We start from the raw sequence: 18,447 nt of genomic DNA, 5'->3' as shown, positions 1-18,447 counted from the left end.
CACCGGGGATTGTCCTATACAGCTTCACCCGAGCCCCGTTAGCCAATCTTGTTGTTTCTACCTCTCACGGTGGGGACATTACCTTTCTTTCCGTTGGTTTTGTGGCACAAGACAGCATAACAACAAATTTCAGGACATATGCCAGTGATATTAAACCTGATACTGATTCTGATACCCGACTCGTGTGATGGCAGTAATACTGTCACTAAACTGCACTCATTATCAACCCTAGTTCCCGGTTTGGCGGGATGCAATGCCGTTTAAACGCTGCTCAGTTGCATACCCGTAAATGTCCAGGACGCCAATGAACGAGTGCTGCTTGCTGGTTGTATGAAGCGCTTTGTTGATTTGTTCCACGATCCAGTTGAAGAGCTGGGCGTAGATGTGTTTGGCCAATGCATTCCTGGCATTGATGGCATGCTGCTTGGACATGGTCTTCACATATGTCTCTGACGTGGTGACGAGCTTCCGATGACAGAGCCAGTGTTCCATCTGGTCGTGTTCAACCCCCAGCAGGTCACAGAAGTATCTTAGGTGCTTATCCTTCCTCTGAAAGTACAGAGATTAATTGTTAACAAGCTAGAGTGCTGTTAATCTTTTGATAGCTAACAAGCTGTTAATACTTGATATGTTAATAATTGATTATCAATATGTTAAGATTTGATATGCTAGATATAATGAGAGATTTTCTGATAGATATGATGGCACATTTCTAGTAATTTTTAAAAACAAACACGAGGAAATCTGCAGGTGCTGCAAATCCACACAACACACACTGAATGCTGGAGGAACTCAGCAGGCCGGGCAGCATCTGTGGGAAAAGTACGGATGCGGAGAAGGGGTTTTGGGGGTTGATGTGCCTGATCTGTTTTGCTTGTATTTAGTGCGAGAGGAGGGATTTGGGGGTTGACGTGCTTGTTCCATTTTTGTTTGTTTTTTTCACGTGGGAGTTGATGTGCTGATCAGTTTTGTTCTTTTGTTTTGCGGGGAGGTAGGATTTGGGGGCTGATGATCGTGCTGCTTTTCTTTTCACTCTTGGTTTCATGGTTACCCAGAGAATGGAAGAACTTCAGAGTTGTATGCTTTGATAATAAAATGAACTTTGAACATTTTGAAAGAAAATGAAAATATTTTTTATAAACCTTTCTTGTATATTTTCTGGCATCTCATTATCAGCTGAGTATGATCAAAGCCTCTCAAAGTCCAAGACTACGTCCCCGTCATGAGAGAAAGAAACGGGTAAGGTTGGCTAACAGGGCTGTGGTGAAGCGGTGTAGGCCAATCCCCGGTGCAGTGGACACAATAGATTGCAGAAACACTGGTGAACTCCAACCATACCATCGACTTCAGGGGATGATGGAGACGGGTGTTCATCAATGGCCTCTGCTCCACAGGATCTCAGGGCCCAAGCAAGCATGATCAAAGAATGCCAAATGTAGGCTAACCAAAGGAGATGTAAGAGATGATAGATGTTGGAATTTGGAGCTAAAGAAACAATTGTGGAACAATCTTCCAGAGGAAGTGGTTCAGAAGGTAAAATATGACAACATTTAATAGAGATGATTGCCTTTTAAATGTTAATAAAAATGTCTCACACTTGTCTGCATTAAAAAATAACTATTGAATGAGGACTAGCATGCAGTGTTGCATTCTAGAAGGACAAACCAGAGCAGCAGAGAGATCTTGGGATCCACGTTCACAGCTCCCTTGAAAGTGGCTACACAGGTCGATAAGGTGGTTAAGAGGTTTATGCAATGTTTGATTTTATTTGAGTTCAAAAGTAAGGAGGTTACGTTGCAACTTTATAAAACTCTGGTTTGGCCACATCTGGAGTATTGCATACAGTTCTGGTCACCCCACTAGAGTAAGGATGTTGAGGCTTTGGAGGGGGTGCAGAGAAGGTTTATCAGGATACTGCCTGGTTTAGAGGATATCATGAGAGGCTGGATAAACTTGGGTTGTTTGCTCTGAAGTGCCAGAGGCTGAGGGGAGATCTGATTGAGATTCATAAGGTTGAGAGACATAAACAGAGTGGACAGAGAGTATCTGTTTCCCAGGGTTGCAACGTCTAAAACCAGAGGGCATGCATTAAAGGTAAGAGGGGATAGGTTCAAAGGAGAGCAACACACACAAACTGCTGGTGGAACACAGCAGGCCAGGCAGCATCTATAGGGAGAAGCACTGTCGACGTTTCAGGCCGAGACCCTTCATCAGGACTAACTGAAAGGAAAGATAATAAGAGATCTGAAAGTAGGAGGGGGACGGTGAAATCCGAAATGATAGGAGAAGACCAGAGGGGGTGGGCTGAAGCTAAGAGCTGGAAAGGTGATCGGCAAAAGGGACACAGAGCTGGAGAAAGAAAAGGATCATGGAATGGGAGGCCTCAGGAGAAAGAAAGGGGGAGGGGAGCACCAGAGGGAGATGGAGAACAGGCAAAGAGTGATGGGCAGAGAGAGAAGGTAAAAAAGGAGGGGAGAAAAAAGCTAATTATATCAGGGATGGGGTACGAAGGGGAGGAGGGGCATTAACAGAAGTTAGAGAAGTCAATGTTCATGCCATTGTGGTGAACTACATATACCTGTCTGGACACGCCCCCTGCTGACTGCTCCTGTGGCTCCTCCCACAGACCCCTGTATAAAGGCGATTGAGGTCTGAGCCCGGCCTCTCAGTCTCCAGGATGTAGTATGGTGGTCACTCACTGCTTGTTCCTTCTTCCAGTCGATAAAAGCCGATATCTCGCCTTCACGTCTCAGAGAGAGTTATTGATGATGCATCAGCCATCAGGTTGGAGGCTACCCAGACGGAATATAAGGTGTTGTTCCTCCAACCTGAGTGTGGCTTCATCTTGATAGTAGATCCTCCCCCTCCCCCTTTCTTTCTCCCTAGGCCTCCCATCCCATGATCCTTTCCTTTCTCCAGCTCTGTGTCCCTTTCGCCAATCACCTTTCCAGCTCTTAGCTTCATCCCACCCCCTCCTGTCTTCTCCTATCATTTCGCATTTCCCTCTCCCCCCACTACTTTCAAATCTCTTACTATTTTTCCTTTCAGTTAGTCTTGATGAAGGGTCTCGGCCCAAAATGTCGGCAGTGCTTCTTCCTATTGATGTTGCCTGGCCTGCTGCGTTCCACCAGCATTTTGTGTGTGTTGCTCGGATTTCCAGCATCTGCAGATTTCCTCGTGTCTGAGGTTCAAAGGAGATGAGTTTTTTTTACTCAGAGAGAGGTGGATGCCTGGGATGGTGGTTGAGGCAGACACATTAGAGGTTTTTAAGAGACATTTGAATAGGCACATGGATGTGAGGAGGATGGAGGGATAGGGACATGGTGTAGGTAGGACAGGTAAGTGCATGGGTGCTTTAGATTTGTGTTTCAGCTGGAGCAGTTTAGTTTGGGTAGAGCCAGGGAGTGGGCCAGGGGTGATATCACTTTATGATCTAAAGACATTAAATACTCTTAAATATGTTTAAGAACACTTCACTGCACTTAAATACACTAACTCTGTTTATTTTGTTAGTTTTAGTTTTATTAGTTTTTAGCATTTCAAGATTGTTTGTTTTGTTGGTTTGAACTACTTCCTTCGAGTTTACAGCTTTGTGATTGGTGGAGCATGTCATACAGAGTCGACCCCCACCCCTCCATGTTCAGTCTCTGATTGGGTCTGGTTTGTTTTCAAGTAACTGCTACAGACACCCTTCACTCTCCACTACATCACTAGCCGGTCTAGAATTCATTATGCAGAGATTACACCTCCTTTGGTAGGGACATACCTCCACCTTGATGTGCATACATGAGCTAATCGTATGTATTTTTATATATTTTGTTTTTATTGTGTTATGCTTATTATGTGTGTGTGTTTTTTGTGCTACATCAGATCCGGAGCAGCAATTAGTTTGTTCTCCTTTACACTTGTGTACTGGGAATGGCAGTAAACAATCTTGAATATTGAAACCTGCAGAACAGGGGATGTAACTACTCTATAGCAAAGACTTACAGCAACACCACACGAGTCCGTATCTCTCTCCGAAACAATCTCTACATTTCCCAGGTGGAGAATGGAAGCGATTACTCTATAAATGTTCATCTGGTGTGCATCCTTTACACCTGAAGGACAGAAACACATCATTAACACCGTCACTGGTAAACGTGAAAATACAAACCTTCTCATTGATAACTCCATAACTCCAAAAGCAAACTGCTCAGTATATCTCATTCTAAAGATACTGTTCTTAACTGAATTTTCATAACTCCAAAAGCAAACTGCTAAGTGTATCTCATTTTAATGATTCTGCTCTTAACAGAATTTTCTGCATGAAGTTCCAAATGCAAAAGGTATTCGGACAACAGCTCTCATTGATGCAAGTTTTCAAACTTTTAACCAATTTTCTGTTGACATATAAAACTTTGACAAACTTCTATGGATGTGTGGGGGAGAGTATGTTGACTGGTTGCATCGCAGTCTGGTACAGAAACACCAATGCCCTTGAACAGAAAATCCTACAAAAAGTAGTGGATAAGGCGCAGTCCCTCCCAACCCCATTCTCCTGCCTTCTCCCTGTAACCTTTGACACCCTGAATAATCAAGAACCTATCAATCTCAGCTTTAAATATACCCAATAACTGATTCTCCACAGCTGTCTGTGGCAATGAACTCCACAGATTCACCACTGTCTGGATAAAGAAATTTCTTCTTGTCTTTGTCTCAATATAGAGATCAAATGTTAGAACCCAACCCTTCAGTGTAGCTGATATTGTCAATGTTATTTATTTATTATATGCATATTGTCAGTCTTTGTGCGTGGTTTTTGATTGATTCTATTGTATTTCTCTGTTCCACTGTGAATGCCTGCAAGAAAATGTATATGGTGGCGTATATGTACTTTGATAATGCACTTACTTTTAACTAAATCGCCATCAGTTGAAATCTGCAATGGGGCTTTTGGGAAGAGTATTGAATTGAATCAGTTTTCAAAACCCCTGGCCTTACCAAGTAGAGCAAAGGCATCCCAAGTTTTCTCAAAGTCTTCAGCATCATTAACTCCGTCTATCAGCGTGCTGCCACCCTGAGTGGTGTAGAAGTAGTCTTCTGCAGTGCCTGAAAGATAGCAAAGCTCTGGTTATTCATAAACACAGATGTGCAGATGGTCAGGCCTCATTCTGCTCCACCCTGAAGGATAATAGTACCAATATTATTGTTCATCAAGAGAACAGCTTACTGCTGGAAAAGACAAGTTGATTTTAATCTACACACGTCAAGATAAGTCTAAAGGGATTGTCATTCCCCCAGCCCCCAGTTTACAGCGATTCTAAATTATTGTGAAGATTCAGTCAGGTTTGGTTTCATGTTTCAATCATATTCACATCAGGTTAGCTTTCAAAATAGCCCATCCACACTGACAGCTTTGCTGCAATTAAAATTATGTATTTCATATCATTTAGATATTCCTTCCTTGGTAATTTCTGATTAATTATCACCAGAACTGAAAATTTAACAGGAGTCATTGTTATATGGCACTATAGCACAGAAACACACCTTTCAGCCCATCTAATCTGTGCCGAACTGGTCTGCCTAGTCCCATTGACCTGCAGCCAGACCATAGCATTCCATACCCCTCCCATTCATGTACAGTACTCATCCAAACTTCTCTGAGATGTTGCAATCAAACCCGAATCTCTCTCTTCCACGGGCAGCTCCTTTTACACTCAACCACAAACTGAGTGAAAAAGTTCCCCTCATATTCCCCACAGACATTTTACCATTCACCCTTAACCCATGACCTCTAGTTCTAGTCTCACCCAAACTCAGTGGGAAAAAGTCTGTTTGCAATTACCCAGAGAAGGAACGACAGCAGCTAGATTTCATTAAGGCGGCATCGATCACCCAACACCCGGGCCTAACGAACTCATGCCATTGCAAAGAAGGCATGACAGTGGCTATATTTCATTAGGAGCTTCAGGACACTTGGTGAGTCAGCAATGACTCTCGCCATTGTAATGTGGAGAGCATTCTCACTGGTTGTATCACCGTCTGGCACGGAGGGGCCACTGCACACGATTGGAAAAGCTGCAGAGAGTTGTAAACTCAGTCAGCTCCACCGTGGGCATGAGCTTTCGTAGCACCCAGGACATCTTCAAGGAGTGATGCCTCAAAAAGGTGCTGTCTATCATTAAGGACCTCCATCACCCAGGATGTGCCCTCTTCTCATTGCTACCATCAGGGAGGAGGGACAGGAGCCTGAAGGCACACACTCAGTGATTTAGGGTACAGCTTCTTCCCCATCATCAGATCTCTAAATGGACATTGAACCCATGAACATGCCCTCACTACTTTTTTGCAATACTGTATATATCTACTGTAATTGACAGTTTTTTGTTACCTATTGCAAGGTCCTGTGGCTGCAAAACAACCAATTTCAGGACATATGCCGTTGATAGTAAACCTGATTCTGATTCTATGCCTCTCATAATTTTATAAACCCCTCATTCTCCAACTAGAATATTCAAAGTTTGAGTTTAAACTCCAAAATAAAGAACATTGTCAGAAATGTCAGCAAATCAATCTGTATTAACATGATAGCTTGCTTTCATTATCTTCTTAAAACTCATTGCCAAGCCATTGTTAATAAGCAGCTATAATTATCTTCTATATGATAATCTGAGTGTTAATTGCTGACATTAGCCTCTCGGACCATGGTTAAAAAGCCATTTCTACACAGATCACATACAAAGGAACGCACTTTAGAATCCACCAAATCGTCATCTCAATCAGCAGAACAATTCCAAATTCCTCGGAATTTGATGAATGAGTCACCTTGAGAGTGTCCATGTCAAGGCAATATGTCACACTCCCGTTCATTCCCATAACACTCCAAAACGATGTAATGTAATGCCAAGACTCTCTAAGGCATTGGTCAAATGCACTTGGAGTATTGTCAGCAGTTTTGGACCCCTTATCTAAGGAAAGATGTGCAGGCATTTGAAAGGGTACAGGGGCGGTTCACAAGAGTGATTCCAAGAATGAAAAGTTTAACATATGAGGAGTGTTTGATGGCTCTGGGCCTGTACTCACTGGAGTTGAGAAGAATGAGGAGAGGATCTTATTGAAATATATTGAATATTGAAAGGCCTGGAAACAATGGCTGTGGAGAGGATGCTTCCAACAGTGGGGGAATCTAGGACCAGGGGGCTCAGCCTCAGAATAGAGGGGCATCCCTTTAGAACACAGATGAGAAGAAACTTCTTTAGCCAGAGGGTGGTGAATCTGGGGAACTCATTGCCACAGAAGGCTGTGGAGGCCAAGCCATGACTTTTGCACAGTACTGTATTTGTCAACAAGGAGCGGAAAACAGCTTTGTAAATTTGGCAGGGGCATAGGATGATAGGAAAGGCAGGGGCTGAGCACTGTGAGAGGGGTGTGGGACAGGTGGCAAAGGAGGAGTGCCAGGGGTGGCAGGTGCGTACACACCCATCCAGCCCTGAGACACCAGGCAAAATCATGATTCCAAACAACTGGTTTATTGATCATCACAGAATTTATCTCTGGCTCTTACCCTCCCTTCCCCTTTTTCCAACCATGATTCCCCTCTCCCTGCCCCCTTCGCACTCTCTGTCCACAATAGACCACAACAGAATCCAGTTTACGCCACATATGTCATGATTTTTTTTGGCAGCAGAACAGTGCAATACATAACATTACTGCAGTACTGTGTAAAAGTCTTCAGTACCCTAGCTATAAATACTTCCCTAAGACTTCTGGCCAGCATTGTATGTCAGTGATAATAAACCTGATTCGGATTCTGAGTCTGAGTCTGCTCTGCCATTCAATCATGGCTGATTCAAAGTGCCTATAAAAGGTGTTCACCACACCCCCCTTGGAAGTAGAACATAGAATAGTACAGCTCATTACAGGCCCTTTGGCCCACAATGTTGTGCCGACCCTCAAACCCTGCCTCCCATATAACCCCCCACCTTAAATTCCTCCACATACCTGTCTAGTAGTCTCTTAAACTTCACTAGTGTATCTGCCTCCACCATTGACTCAGGCAGTGCATTCCACACACCAACCACTCTCTGAGTGAAAAACCTTCCTCTAATATCCCCCTTGAACTTCCCACCCCTTACCTTAAAGCCATGTCCTCTTGTACTGAGCAGTGGTGCCCTGGGGAAGAGGCGCTGGCTGTCCACTCTGTCTATTCCTCTTAATATCTTGTACACCTCTATCATGTCTCCTCTCATCCTCCTCCTCTCCAAAGAGTAAAGCCCTAGCTTCCTTAATCTCTGATCATAATCCATACTCTCTAAACCAGGCAGCATCCTGGTAAATCTCCTCTGAACCCTTTCCAATGATACCACATTCTTCCTATAGTGAAGCAACCAGAAGTGGACACAGTACCAAGTGTGGGCTAACTGGAGTTTTATAGAGCTGCATCATTACCTCGCAACTCTTAAACTCTATCCCTCGACTTCTGAAAGCTAACACCCCATAAGCTTTCTTAACTACCCTATCTACCATTTTTCAGCCCATTCCTCCAACTGGTCCAAATCCCTCTGCAAGCTTTGAAAACCTTCCTCACTGTCCACTACACCTCCAATCTTTGTATCATCAGCAAATTTGCTGATCCAATTTGCCACATTATCATCCATATCATAACTTGAACTTCCCACCCCTTACATTAAAGCCATGTCCTCTTGTACTGAGCAGTGGTGCCCTGGGGAAGAGGTGCTGGCTGTCCACTCTACCTATTCCTCTTAATATCTTGTGTACCTCTATCATGTCTTCTCTCATCCTCCTTCTCTCCAGAGAGTAAAGTTCTAGCTCCCTTACTCTCTGATCATACTGCATACTCTCTAAACCAGGCAACATCCTGGTAAATCTCCTCTGTACCCTTTCCAATGCTTTCACATCCTTCCTATAGTGAGGCGACCAGAACTGGACCCAGTACTCCAAGTGTGGCCTAACCAGAGTTTTATAGAGCTGCATCATTACCCCGCGATTCTTAAACTCTATCCCTCGACTTATGAAAGCTAACACCCCATAAGCTTTCTTAACTACCCTATCTGCCTGTGAGGCAACTTTCAGGGATCTGTGGACATGTACCCCCAGATCCCTCTGCTCCTCCACACTACCAAGTATCCTGCCATTTACTTTGTACTCTGCCTTGGAGTTTGTCCTTCCAAAGTATACCACCTCAGAGTACTGAGGCGACCAGAACTGGTTGTCTTCATGTCTTCATGTTTTTTTTTAATCTTAAAACATTGAATCACAGTGGATTTAATTTTCCTTTTTGACACTGATCAACAGAAAAAGACTCTGCATCAAAGTGAAAACAGATCTCTACAAAGTGATCTTAATTAATTACAAATATGAAACACAAAATAATTGATTGCTTAAGTTTTCACCCCCTTTAATACGACACACCAAATCATCACTGGTGCAGCCAATTGGTTTAGAAGTCACATAATGAGTTAGATGGACATCTGTTGGCAGTCAAGGTGTTTCAATCGATTGTAGTAAAAATAAAACTGTATCTGGAAGGCCCAACTGCTGGGGAGTCAGTATCCTGGCAAAAACTACACCAGGGAGACAAAAGAACACTCCAAGCAACTCTGTGAAAAGGTTATTGAAAAGCACCAGTCAGGAGATGGATACAAGAAAATTTCCAAGTCACTGAATATCCGTTGGAGTGCAGTTAAGTCAATCATTAAGAAAGGGAAAGAATATGGCACAGCTGTAAATCTGCCTGGAGCAGGACATCCTCAAAAACTGAGTGACTGTGCAAGAAGGGGACTAGTGAGGGAGGCCACCAAGAGACCTATGACAACCCTGGAGGAGTTACAAGCTTCAGTGGCTGAGATGGGAGAGGCTGTGCATACAACTGTTGCCCGGGTGCTTCACCAGTCATCACTTTAAGGGAAAGCCACTGCTGAAAAAAAATCACATGAAATCTCGGCTGGAGTTTGCTAAAAGGCATGTGGGAGAATCTGAAGTCATCTGAATGTTCTATGGTCTGATGAAACCGAAATTGTGCCTTTTGGCCATCAGACGAAATGCTATGTTTCGTGTGAGCCAAACCCTGTACATCATCCAAAACACATCATCCCTATTGTGAAGCATGGTGAAGACTGAATCATGCTGTGGGGATGCTTCACTGTAGCAGGCTCTGGAAGGCTGGTGAAGGTAGAGGGCAAAATGAATGCAGGAAAATACAGGGAAATCCTGGAGGAAAACCTGATGCAATCTGCAAGAGAACTGCAGCTTGGGAAAAGATTTGTTTTCCTGCAAAACAAAGACCCAAAGCTACACAGGAATGGACTAAAAACAACAAAATTAATATCCTGGAGTGGCTAAGTCGGACTCTAGACCTCAATCCAATTGAGAATTTGTGGCTGGACTTGAAAACGGCTGTTCACTCAAGATCCCCAAGCAATCTGATAGAGCTTGAGCAGTTCTGTAAAGAAGAATGCAGAAAAATTGCAGCGCCAGATGTGCAAAGCTGATAGAGACCTTCCACACAGACTCAAGGCTGTAATTGCAGCCAAAAGTGCATCTACTAAATACTGACTTGAAGGGGGTGAATGCTTGTGCAATCAATTATTTTGTGTTTTATATTTGTAATTTAGATGTGTAGACAGGGACTATGGAGGGGAGATATTGTACCGATCTCTAAGTGAAGTCTACTACCCATTACTCTGTGACAGTGAACCCTGGTTTGAAATGCCTGCTTTGGTGGAAACAACTTCTGTGCATTCCCTATATAAAACATTTTAAAGATTCCACATGTCTATGGTTGAAACCTATTCTTATGATTCTTTATTGTGTTCTTTATGCTTGTTGTAGTTTTTAAAGCTGTATGGGATCTGGAGTAACAATTATTTTGCTCTCCTTTACACTCGTCTGCTGAAGAATGACAATAAACTATCTTGTTGAAGGAAACGTCTTTGATTGTTTCTGATCACTTATGATGATGCTCTGAAGAGCTCCCTTAGTGACGGTCCAGAGATTGGAACTGGTTTATTGTAGTCCTATGTACCTCCAACAAACACAACTAACTTCCCATGTGCCCAATACAACTTCAACAGTGGGTGCTTTCACTTCGGTTCCCATTGACACCAGATTTGCCATTATACCTTGATACAGTTCTCCTTCAAAAATGTGCTCGATGAACAGGACATTTGTTCTTTTCCCCAAATCTCAGAGGTCCTCAGGTCCATGTTTACACTACGGCTGTTAAAAGGTCCAAGGTTAAGGGTGAAAGGTGAGATATTTAAAAGGAACCTGCAGGGGGAGCTCCCTCACTCAGAGGGTGGTGTGGCTGCCAGCACAAGTGGTGGATCCAATCCAGGGTATCACCATTTCATTCTCCTTTACACGAGCAGAAGAAAAATCTCCAGTATTTCTGGGACCTAGCTGTGGAGAAACTGTCACTCATATTACTGAACTTAGGTTTGAAGCTCAAAGATCGATCAAATATCCAGAGATTAAGGCACAATGGTCAAAGCCTGAGTCTGTGAATCTCTGCAAATTTGCTGGGGAAGTGCAAGGCTCAATGTTTGCGAATTCACGAGTCTGTTGGGAAAGTGCAAGGCCCAATGTTTGCAAATTCACGAGTCTGCTGGGAAAGTCCAAGGCCCAATATTCGTGAATTCATCAGTCTGCTGGGAAAGTGCAAGGCCCAATGTTCATGAATTCATGAGTCTGCTGGGAAAGTGCAAGGCCCAATGTTCATGAATTCATGAGTCTGCTGGGAAAATGTAAGGCTCAATGTTTGCGAATTCACGAGTCTGCTGGGAAAATGCAAGGCCCAATGTTTGCGAATTCACGAGTCTGCTGGGAAAATGCAAGGCTCAATGTTTGCGAATTCACGAGTCTGCTGGGAAAGTCCAAAGCCCAATGTTCGTGAATTCACAAGTTTGCTGGGAAAGTGCAAGGCTCAATGGTCATGAATTCATGAGTCTGTTGGGAAAGTCCAAGTTCAACCTGGAGAAGTGTGAGGTGGTACACTTTGGAAGGACAAACTCCAAGGCAGAGTACAAAGTAAATGGCAGGATACTTGGTAGTGTGGAGGAGCAGAGGGATCTGGGGGTACTTGTCCACAGATCCCTGAAAGTTGCCTCACAGGTAGATAGGGTAGTTAAGAAAGCTTATGGGGTGTTAGCTTTCATAAGTCGAGGGATAGAGTTTAAGAATCGCGGGGTAATGATGCAGCTCTATAAAACTCTGGTTGGGCCACACTTGGAGTACTGGGTCCAGTTCTGGTCGCCTCACTATAGGAAGGATGTGAAAGCATTGGAAAGGGTACAGAGGAGATTTACCAGGATGTTGCCTGGTTTAGAGAGTATGCAGTATGATCAGAGAGTAAGGGAGCTAGAACTTTACTCTCTGGAGAGAAGGAGGATGAGAGAAGACATGATAGAGGTACACAAGATATTAAGAGGAATAGGTAGAGTGGACAGCCAGCACCTCTTCCCCAGGGCACCACTGCTCAGTACAAGAGGACATGGCTTTAATGTAAGGGGTGGGAAGTTCAAGTTATGATATGGATGATAATGTGGCAAATTGGATCAGCAAATTTGCTGATGATACAAAGATTGGAGGTGTAGTGGACAGTGAGGAAGGTTTTCAAAGCTTGCAGAGGAATTTGGACCAGTTGGAGGAATGGGCTGAAAAATGGCAGATGGAGTTTAATGCAGACAAGTGTGAGGTATTGCACTTTGGAAGGTCAAACCAAGGTAGAACATACAAGGTAAATGGTAGCACACTGAGGAGTGCAGTAGAACAGAGGGATCTGGGAGTACAGATACATAATTCCCTAAAAGTGGTGTCACAGGTGGATAGGGTCATAAAGAGAACTTCTGGTACATTGGCCTTTATAAATCAAAGTATTGAGTATAAGAGTTGGAATGTAATGGTGAGGTTGTATAAGACATTAGTGAGACCGAATTTGGAGTATTGTGTGCAGTTTTGGTCACCTAATTACAGGAAGGATATTAATAAGGTTGAAAGAGTGCAGAGAAGGTTTACAAGGATGTTGCCAGGATTTGAGATACAGAGAAAGGTTGAATAGGTTAGGACTTTATTCCCTGAAGCGTAGGAGAATGAGGAGTGATTTGATAGAAGTGTATAAAATTATGATGGGTATGGATAGAGTGAATGCAAGCAGGCTTTTTCCACTGAGGCTAGAGGAGAAAAAAAACAGAGGACATAGGTTAAGGGTGAAGGGGGAAAAGTTTAAAGGGAACATTGGGGGGGGACTTCTTCACACAGAGAGTGGTGGGAGTGTGGAATGAGCTGCCAGATGAAGTGGTAAATGCGGGCTCACTTTTGACATTTAAGAAAAACTTGGACAGGTGTATGGATGAGAGGGGTTTGGAGGGATATAGCCCAGGTGCAGGTCAGTGGGACTAGGCAGAAAAATGGATCTGCACAGCCGAGAAGGGTCAAAAGGCCTGTTTCTGTGCTGTAATGTTCTATGGTTCTATGGGGATATTAGAGGAAGGTTCTTTACTCAGAGTGGTTGGTGCATGGAATGCACTGCCTGAGTCAGTGGCGGAAGCAGATACACTAGTGAAGTTTAAGAGACTACTAGACAGGTATGTGGAGGAATTTAAGGTGGGGGGTTATATGTGAGGCGGGGTTTAAGGGTCGGCACAACATTGTGGGCCGAAGGGCCTCTACTGTGGTGTACTATTCTATGTTCTAATGTTTGCGAATTCATGAGTCTGCTGGAGGCTGGAGGCAGAAGTCACCTGGCCTGAGAGTAGAGGACTGTGTATGTGCGTGGGTGGATGGGAGAGGGGACTGAGTCTTGTTTTGCTGCTGTCGCTTGGCATGCTCTCACTTGTTGTGTTCTCTGCTGTCCTGCTGGTCACAGTGACCATGCAGTGTTGGCACCAGAATGTGTGGTGGCCCTCAGCACAACCTCGGATGTGCTGGCTGTTAACACAATGATGTGTTTCACTGTATGTTTTGCTGTAATGGAATGAATAACTCTGTATCTTAAAATAGGCATGACTGAACATCAAACGTAATTAATTAGTTGAAAAACATTTGAAGAAATTCCAGTCGAGGTTTCAAGCTGAGACCATTCATCAGGATTGCTTTTCATCGGGATTTCCACCATCTGCAGCACCTCGTGTGTCTCTGAAGAAGTTCCTGGCCCTCGACAAAACGGAATCGAACATTACAGGAAAAAGCCAAGAACAGCTCTATGCTCAGTAAAGTTTAATTAAACAGGCACAAAGTCAGTTGTGTCATTTTGCAATTATATAGATATTTTTGGGCAGGGTAACTTACTTAAATATAATTCCTTGAATTCTGGGCGATTGGCGGAGGCACACAGCTGGTAGAAGATATGGTAGTTGCGTTCATCTTCTGCCTGATAAAGAGAAAGAGCAAACCTGATTCCTCATGGACAGGTAGACTTGGGGTAAGTAAGTAATGCCAACACCAGAACATGATTAACTAAATTACAATATAAAAACTCTTTATTGTAATTTAATTTTGAAGCTATACAGTGCCTATAAAAAATATTCCCCTCTCCCCCGGGAAGTTTTCATGGTTTATTGTTTCACAGTGGATTTAATTTGGCTTTTTTTGACACTGATCAACAGAAAAAGACTCTTTCCTGTCAAAGTGAAAACAGATCTCTAGTAAGTGATCTAAATTACTTAAAAATATAAAACACAAAATAATTGATTGCGTAAGTATTCACACCCCACTCCTTTTAATATGACATGCCAAGTTATCACTGGTGCAGCCAGTCAGTTTTATAAGTCACATAATTAGTTATATTGACATCACCATGCACAGTCAAGGTACTTCAATTGATTGTAGTAAACCCAGCTAAACCAAGTTAATGTCCAGGAGAAGCCAAGTCAGAGTCCAGACTCAATTCAATTGAGAATTTGTGTCTGGACTTGAAAACGGCTGTTCACTCACGATCCCCATACAATCTGACAGAGCTTGAGCAGTTTTGTAAAGAAGAATGGAGAAAAATTGCAGTGTCCAGATGTGCAAAGCTGATAGAGACCTATCCACACAGACTCAAGGCTGTAATTGCAGCCAAAGGTGCACCTACTAATACTACTAAATACTGACTTGAAGGGGGTGAATGCTTGTGCAATCAATTATTTTGTGTTTTATATTTGTAATTAATTTAGATCACTTTCTACAGGTCTGGTTTCACTTTGACACGAAAGAGTCTTTTCAGTTGATCAGTGTCAAAATAAAGCCGGTTCGAATCCACCATGATTCAATGTTGTACAGCAATAAAACATGAAAACTTCCAAGGCGGGGTGAATACTTTTTATAGGCACTGTATGTATTTCAATAATAAATTTACTTTGAACTTTGAACATACTCGATGACTTATGCCAGTGATATTAAACCTGCTTCTGACTCTGATTGCCAACATTCAATTTCTGTGTCACCTGAACTCCAACTAGCTGAGAAAACACAATCCCAGACTCAGAATCAGTTTGTTATCACTGATGTACATCATGAAACTCTTGTTTTATGGCAGCACTACATGCAAAGAAATTACTATAAGTTACAACAATAAAAAATTTAAAATAGTGCCAAAAGAGGAATAGTGATGTGGTTGGTGTTCTTGAGGTCATCAACTGATGCACCATCAATAACTCTTGGAGAAGGGAGGTGAACGATAGGCTTTTTTTAGCAGCAGAAGTGATCACAACATCTTGGAGACTGAGGGAGGAGCAGTGCCTCCAATCGCCTTTATACCGGGGTCTGTGGGAGGAGCCACAGGAGCAGTCAGCAGAGGGGCGTGTCCAGACAGGTATACACATAGGCAACACAAGTGAATCTGCAGATGCTGGAAATAAATAAAAAACACAAAATGCTGGCAGAACTCAGCAGGCCAGACAGCATCTATGGAAGGAGGTAATAACAATGTTTCAGGCCAAAACCCTTCATCAGGAGTGGCGTGGTATACACAGAGTTTACCACATCAACCATTCAGAAATCTGATGGCAGAAGAGCTGAAGCTGTTTCTAAAGTGTTGAGTGTGTGTCTTCAGGCTCCTGTACCTCCTCCCTGATGGTAGAGGGGAAGAAGCTGTTCCTGAATCGCTGAGTGTGTGTCTTCAGACTCCTGTACCTCCTCCCTGATGGCAGAGGGGAAGAAGTTGTTCCTGAATCGCTGAGTGTGTGTCTTCAGGCTCCTGTACCTTCCTTCTTAATGGCAGAGGGAAGAAGGAATGTCCCGGGTGATGGGGCCCTTAGAGATGGATGCCCATTCACTCATTTTGTATTGTCATCGGTCACAAGCTATGCCCAGAGTAATGTTCAAAAGCCCATCTCAGCTTCTTGCACTGTTAAAAGTAATGAGTTAAAATGCTATTGGTTTACTAATATTGCAGATGATGTATCTCTACCATAACCATTATGAGGTAGATATTGACATCAGAAAAGTATATCAATATATGACCCAGGATGAGAATGCTTACATTGTAGTTGGCAAATGTGCAGCTGTTCTAATGTCTTGTGTTGTAGAGTCATTTGATTCTGAGCACAACTGCAGTCTGTATCCAATTCTATGAAACTAATTCTGTCCTTACTCAAAGTGGCAACAGGAAACAGGAAAGTATACAATAAATAAATAGATAGATAGATAGATAGATAAATAAATAAATAAATAAATGGGACACAATTTGGAAGTGATTGGAGCAAGGTCTAGGGAGAATGTCAGGTGTTTTTTACACAAAGAGTAGCAGATGTGTGGAAGGGGTGGGTAGAACATGGAACGTTAAGTACAGTACAGGCCCTTTGGCACACAATGTTGTGCCGACCTTTTAATCTACTCTAAGAACTAAACCTCCCCTCCCACACAGTCCTCCATTTTGCTACCATCCGTGCTCCTATCCAAGAGTCTCTAATGTATCCGCCTCTACCAATACCCCTGGTCAGGCGTTGCAAACACCCACCACGCTCTGTGTAATGATTTTACCCCACCTCTATGTGGTGATATCATGTGCAATGATGTGCCAGTGCATGATTGGACAGAGCGCTGAGCATGCACAGGTTTGCCAGAATGTTCCACCATGTGACTGGGTTAAGACATGTTTGTTTATTACTGTAAATAAAAGTTCTCTAATTCTTCCAGAGTATGATTCTTCATTGTTAACCCACGGTATATTTAAACAGAAGTAACATAACATACATTATTTCCTCTAATCACCTTAGATTGTGCCCCCTTGCATTAGCTGGCTCTGGCTGTCCACTCGATCAATGCCTCTGATCATCTTGTACACCTCTATCAAGTCATCTCTCATCCTCCGTCACTCCAAACAGAAAACCCCTAGCTCATTCAACCTATCTTCAAGGACATGCTCTCTAATCCAGGCAGCATTCTGGTAAATCATCTAAATACATTAGGGATATTTAAGAAACTCTTAGACACGTGGGTGATAGAAAAGTGGAAGAAAAGGTTTGGTTGATCTTAGAGTAGGTTAAAAGGTCAGCACAGCATTGCGTGCTTTAAGGCCTGTTCTGTGCTGTATTGTTCTATGTAGTAAAAAACAAAAGATACAGAAAATCATAGAGGAGCAACTCAGCAGAGTGCAATTTATATGTTCAGCCTTGAACACTACAGGACGCTTCAGAATTTCAGATTAAGTTAAGAATTTTAAGTGGATTAATATTCAACACATTATAATTTTGGCCCACACTGTGCATTCATGAATTTCTTTTATGCTGCAACTGACTAATCTAAAAATACTTTAATGTTTTGACCATTCATTCCTGAAACATTGGTAGCTGACCAATCATGGACAACCAGGGTGGCGTGAAATGTCATGTTCCCATTTTCCTCTCAGGTCATTTCCTATGAAAACCTTCTACACTATCCACAAAACCAGTAACCTTCATGTCATTTGCAAATCCTTCCAATTCTTTGTCTAAGTCATTTCTAAAAACCACAAAGAACAGGAGACCCAGAATAGATCCTTGCAGTGCACACCTGGTCACCAGCATCACAACGGAATATGCTCCATCTACAGCACCTTCTGCGAAGCCAGTTCTGAATTTATGTAGCCATCTGATTTTCTGAATAAGTCTATCATGGGGAACCTTGTCAAATGCTGTACTAAAATCCATATACATACAACACATCTGCCACTCAACCTTCATCAATTTATGCTGAGAAGCCAAAGTTGTCTCTCTCCCTTTAAACAGAATATTCCAAATTATTTTGCAATGGATATTCAACCAAGTTCTACTGCAGACATGTGTACCGACCTGGAAAACCACTCTTGACTTCTCCAGCAGATATGTCCGCATGTTGGCACCAATAATGTAATATCGGCGGTCAAAACCAATTTGGATATATTTCCCAAAGCGACTGCTGTTATCGTTCCTTGTCGTCTTAGCATTACCAATGGCCTGTTTAAAATAAAGAATAATTACAGCATAGCAATATAACAATGCATGAATT

General features: G+C 42.8%; 1 protein-coding gene across 3 annotated transcripts in view; it reads right to left on the bottom strand.

The window, feature by feature from the left end:
- The window catches only part of myo5b (myosin VB), a 299,416-nt gene that overhangs the window by 159,271 nt on the left and 121,698 nt on the right, over nt 1–18,447 (bottom strand). For all 3 annotated transcript variants that reach the window (XM_059989735.1, XM_059989733.1, XM_059989734.1), the window contains exons 6-10: nt 18,252–18,395; nt 14,290–14,371; nt 4,984–5,091; nt 3,991–4,100; nt 284–549 (exon numbers count right to left, since the gene is read on the bottom strand). In XM_059989735.1, the coding sequence (XP_059845718.1) occupies nt 284–549; nt 3,991–4,100; nt 4,984–5,091; nt 14,290–14,371; nt 18,252–18,395 (710 nt within the window). The remainder of the gene's footprint in view (nt 1–283; nt 550–3,990; nt 4,101–4,983; nt 5,092–14,289; nt 14,372–18,251; nt 18,396–18,447) is intronic.

This window comes from Hypanus sabinus, chromosome 14 (genome assembly GCF_030144855.1).
Source record: "Hypanus sabinus isolate sHypSab1 chromosome 14, sHypSab1.hap1, whole genome shotgun sequence".
Lineage (NCBI taxonomy): Eukaryota > Metazoa > Chordata > Chondrichthyes > Myliobatiformes > Dasyatidae > Hypanus > Hypanus sabinus.
This window is presented reverse-complemented; position numbering and strand designations above follow the sequence as displayed.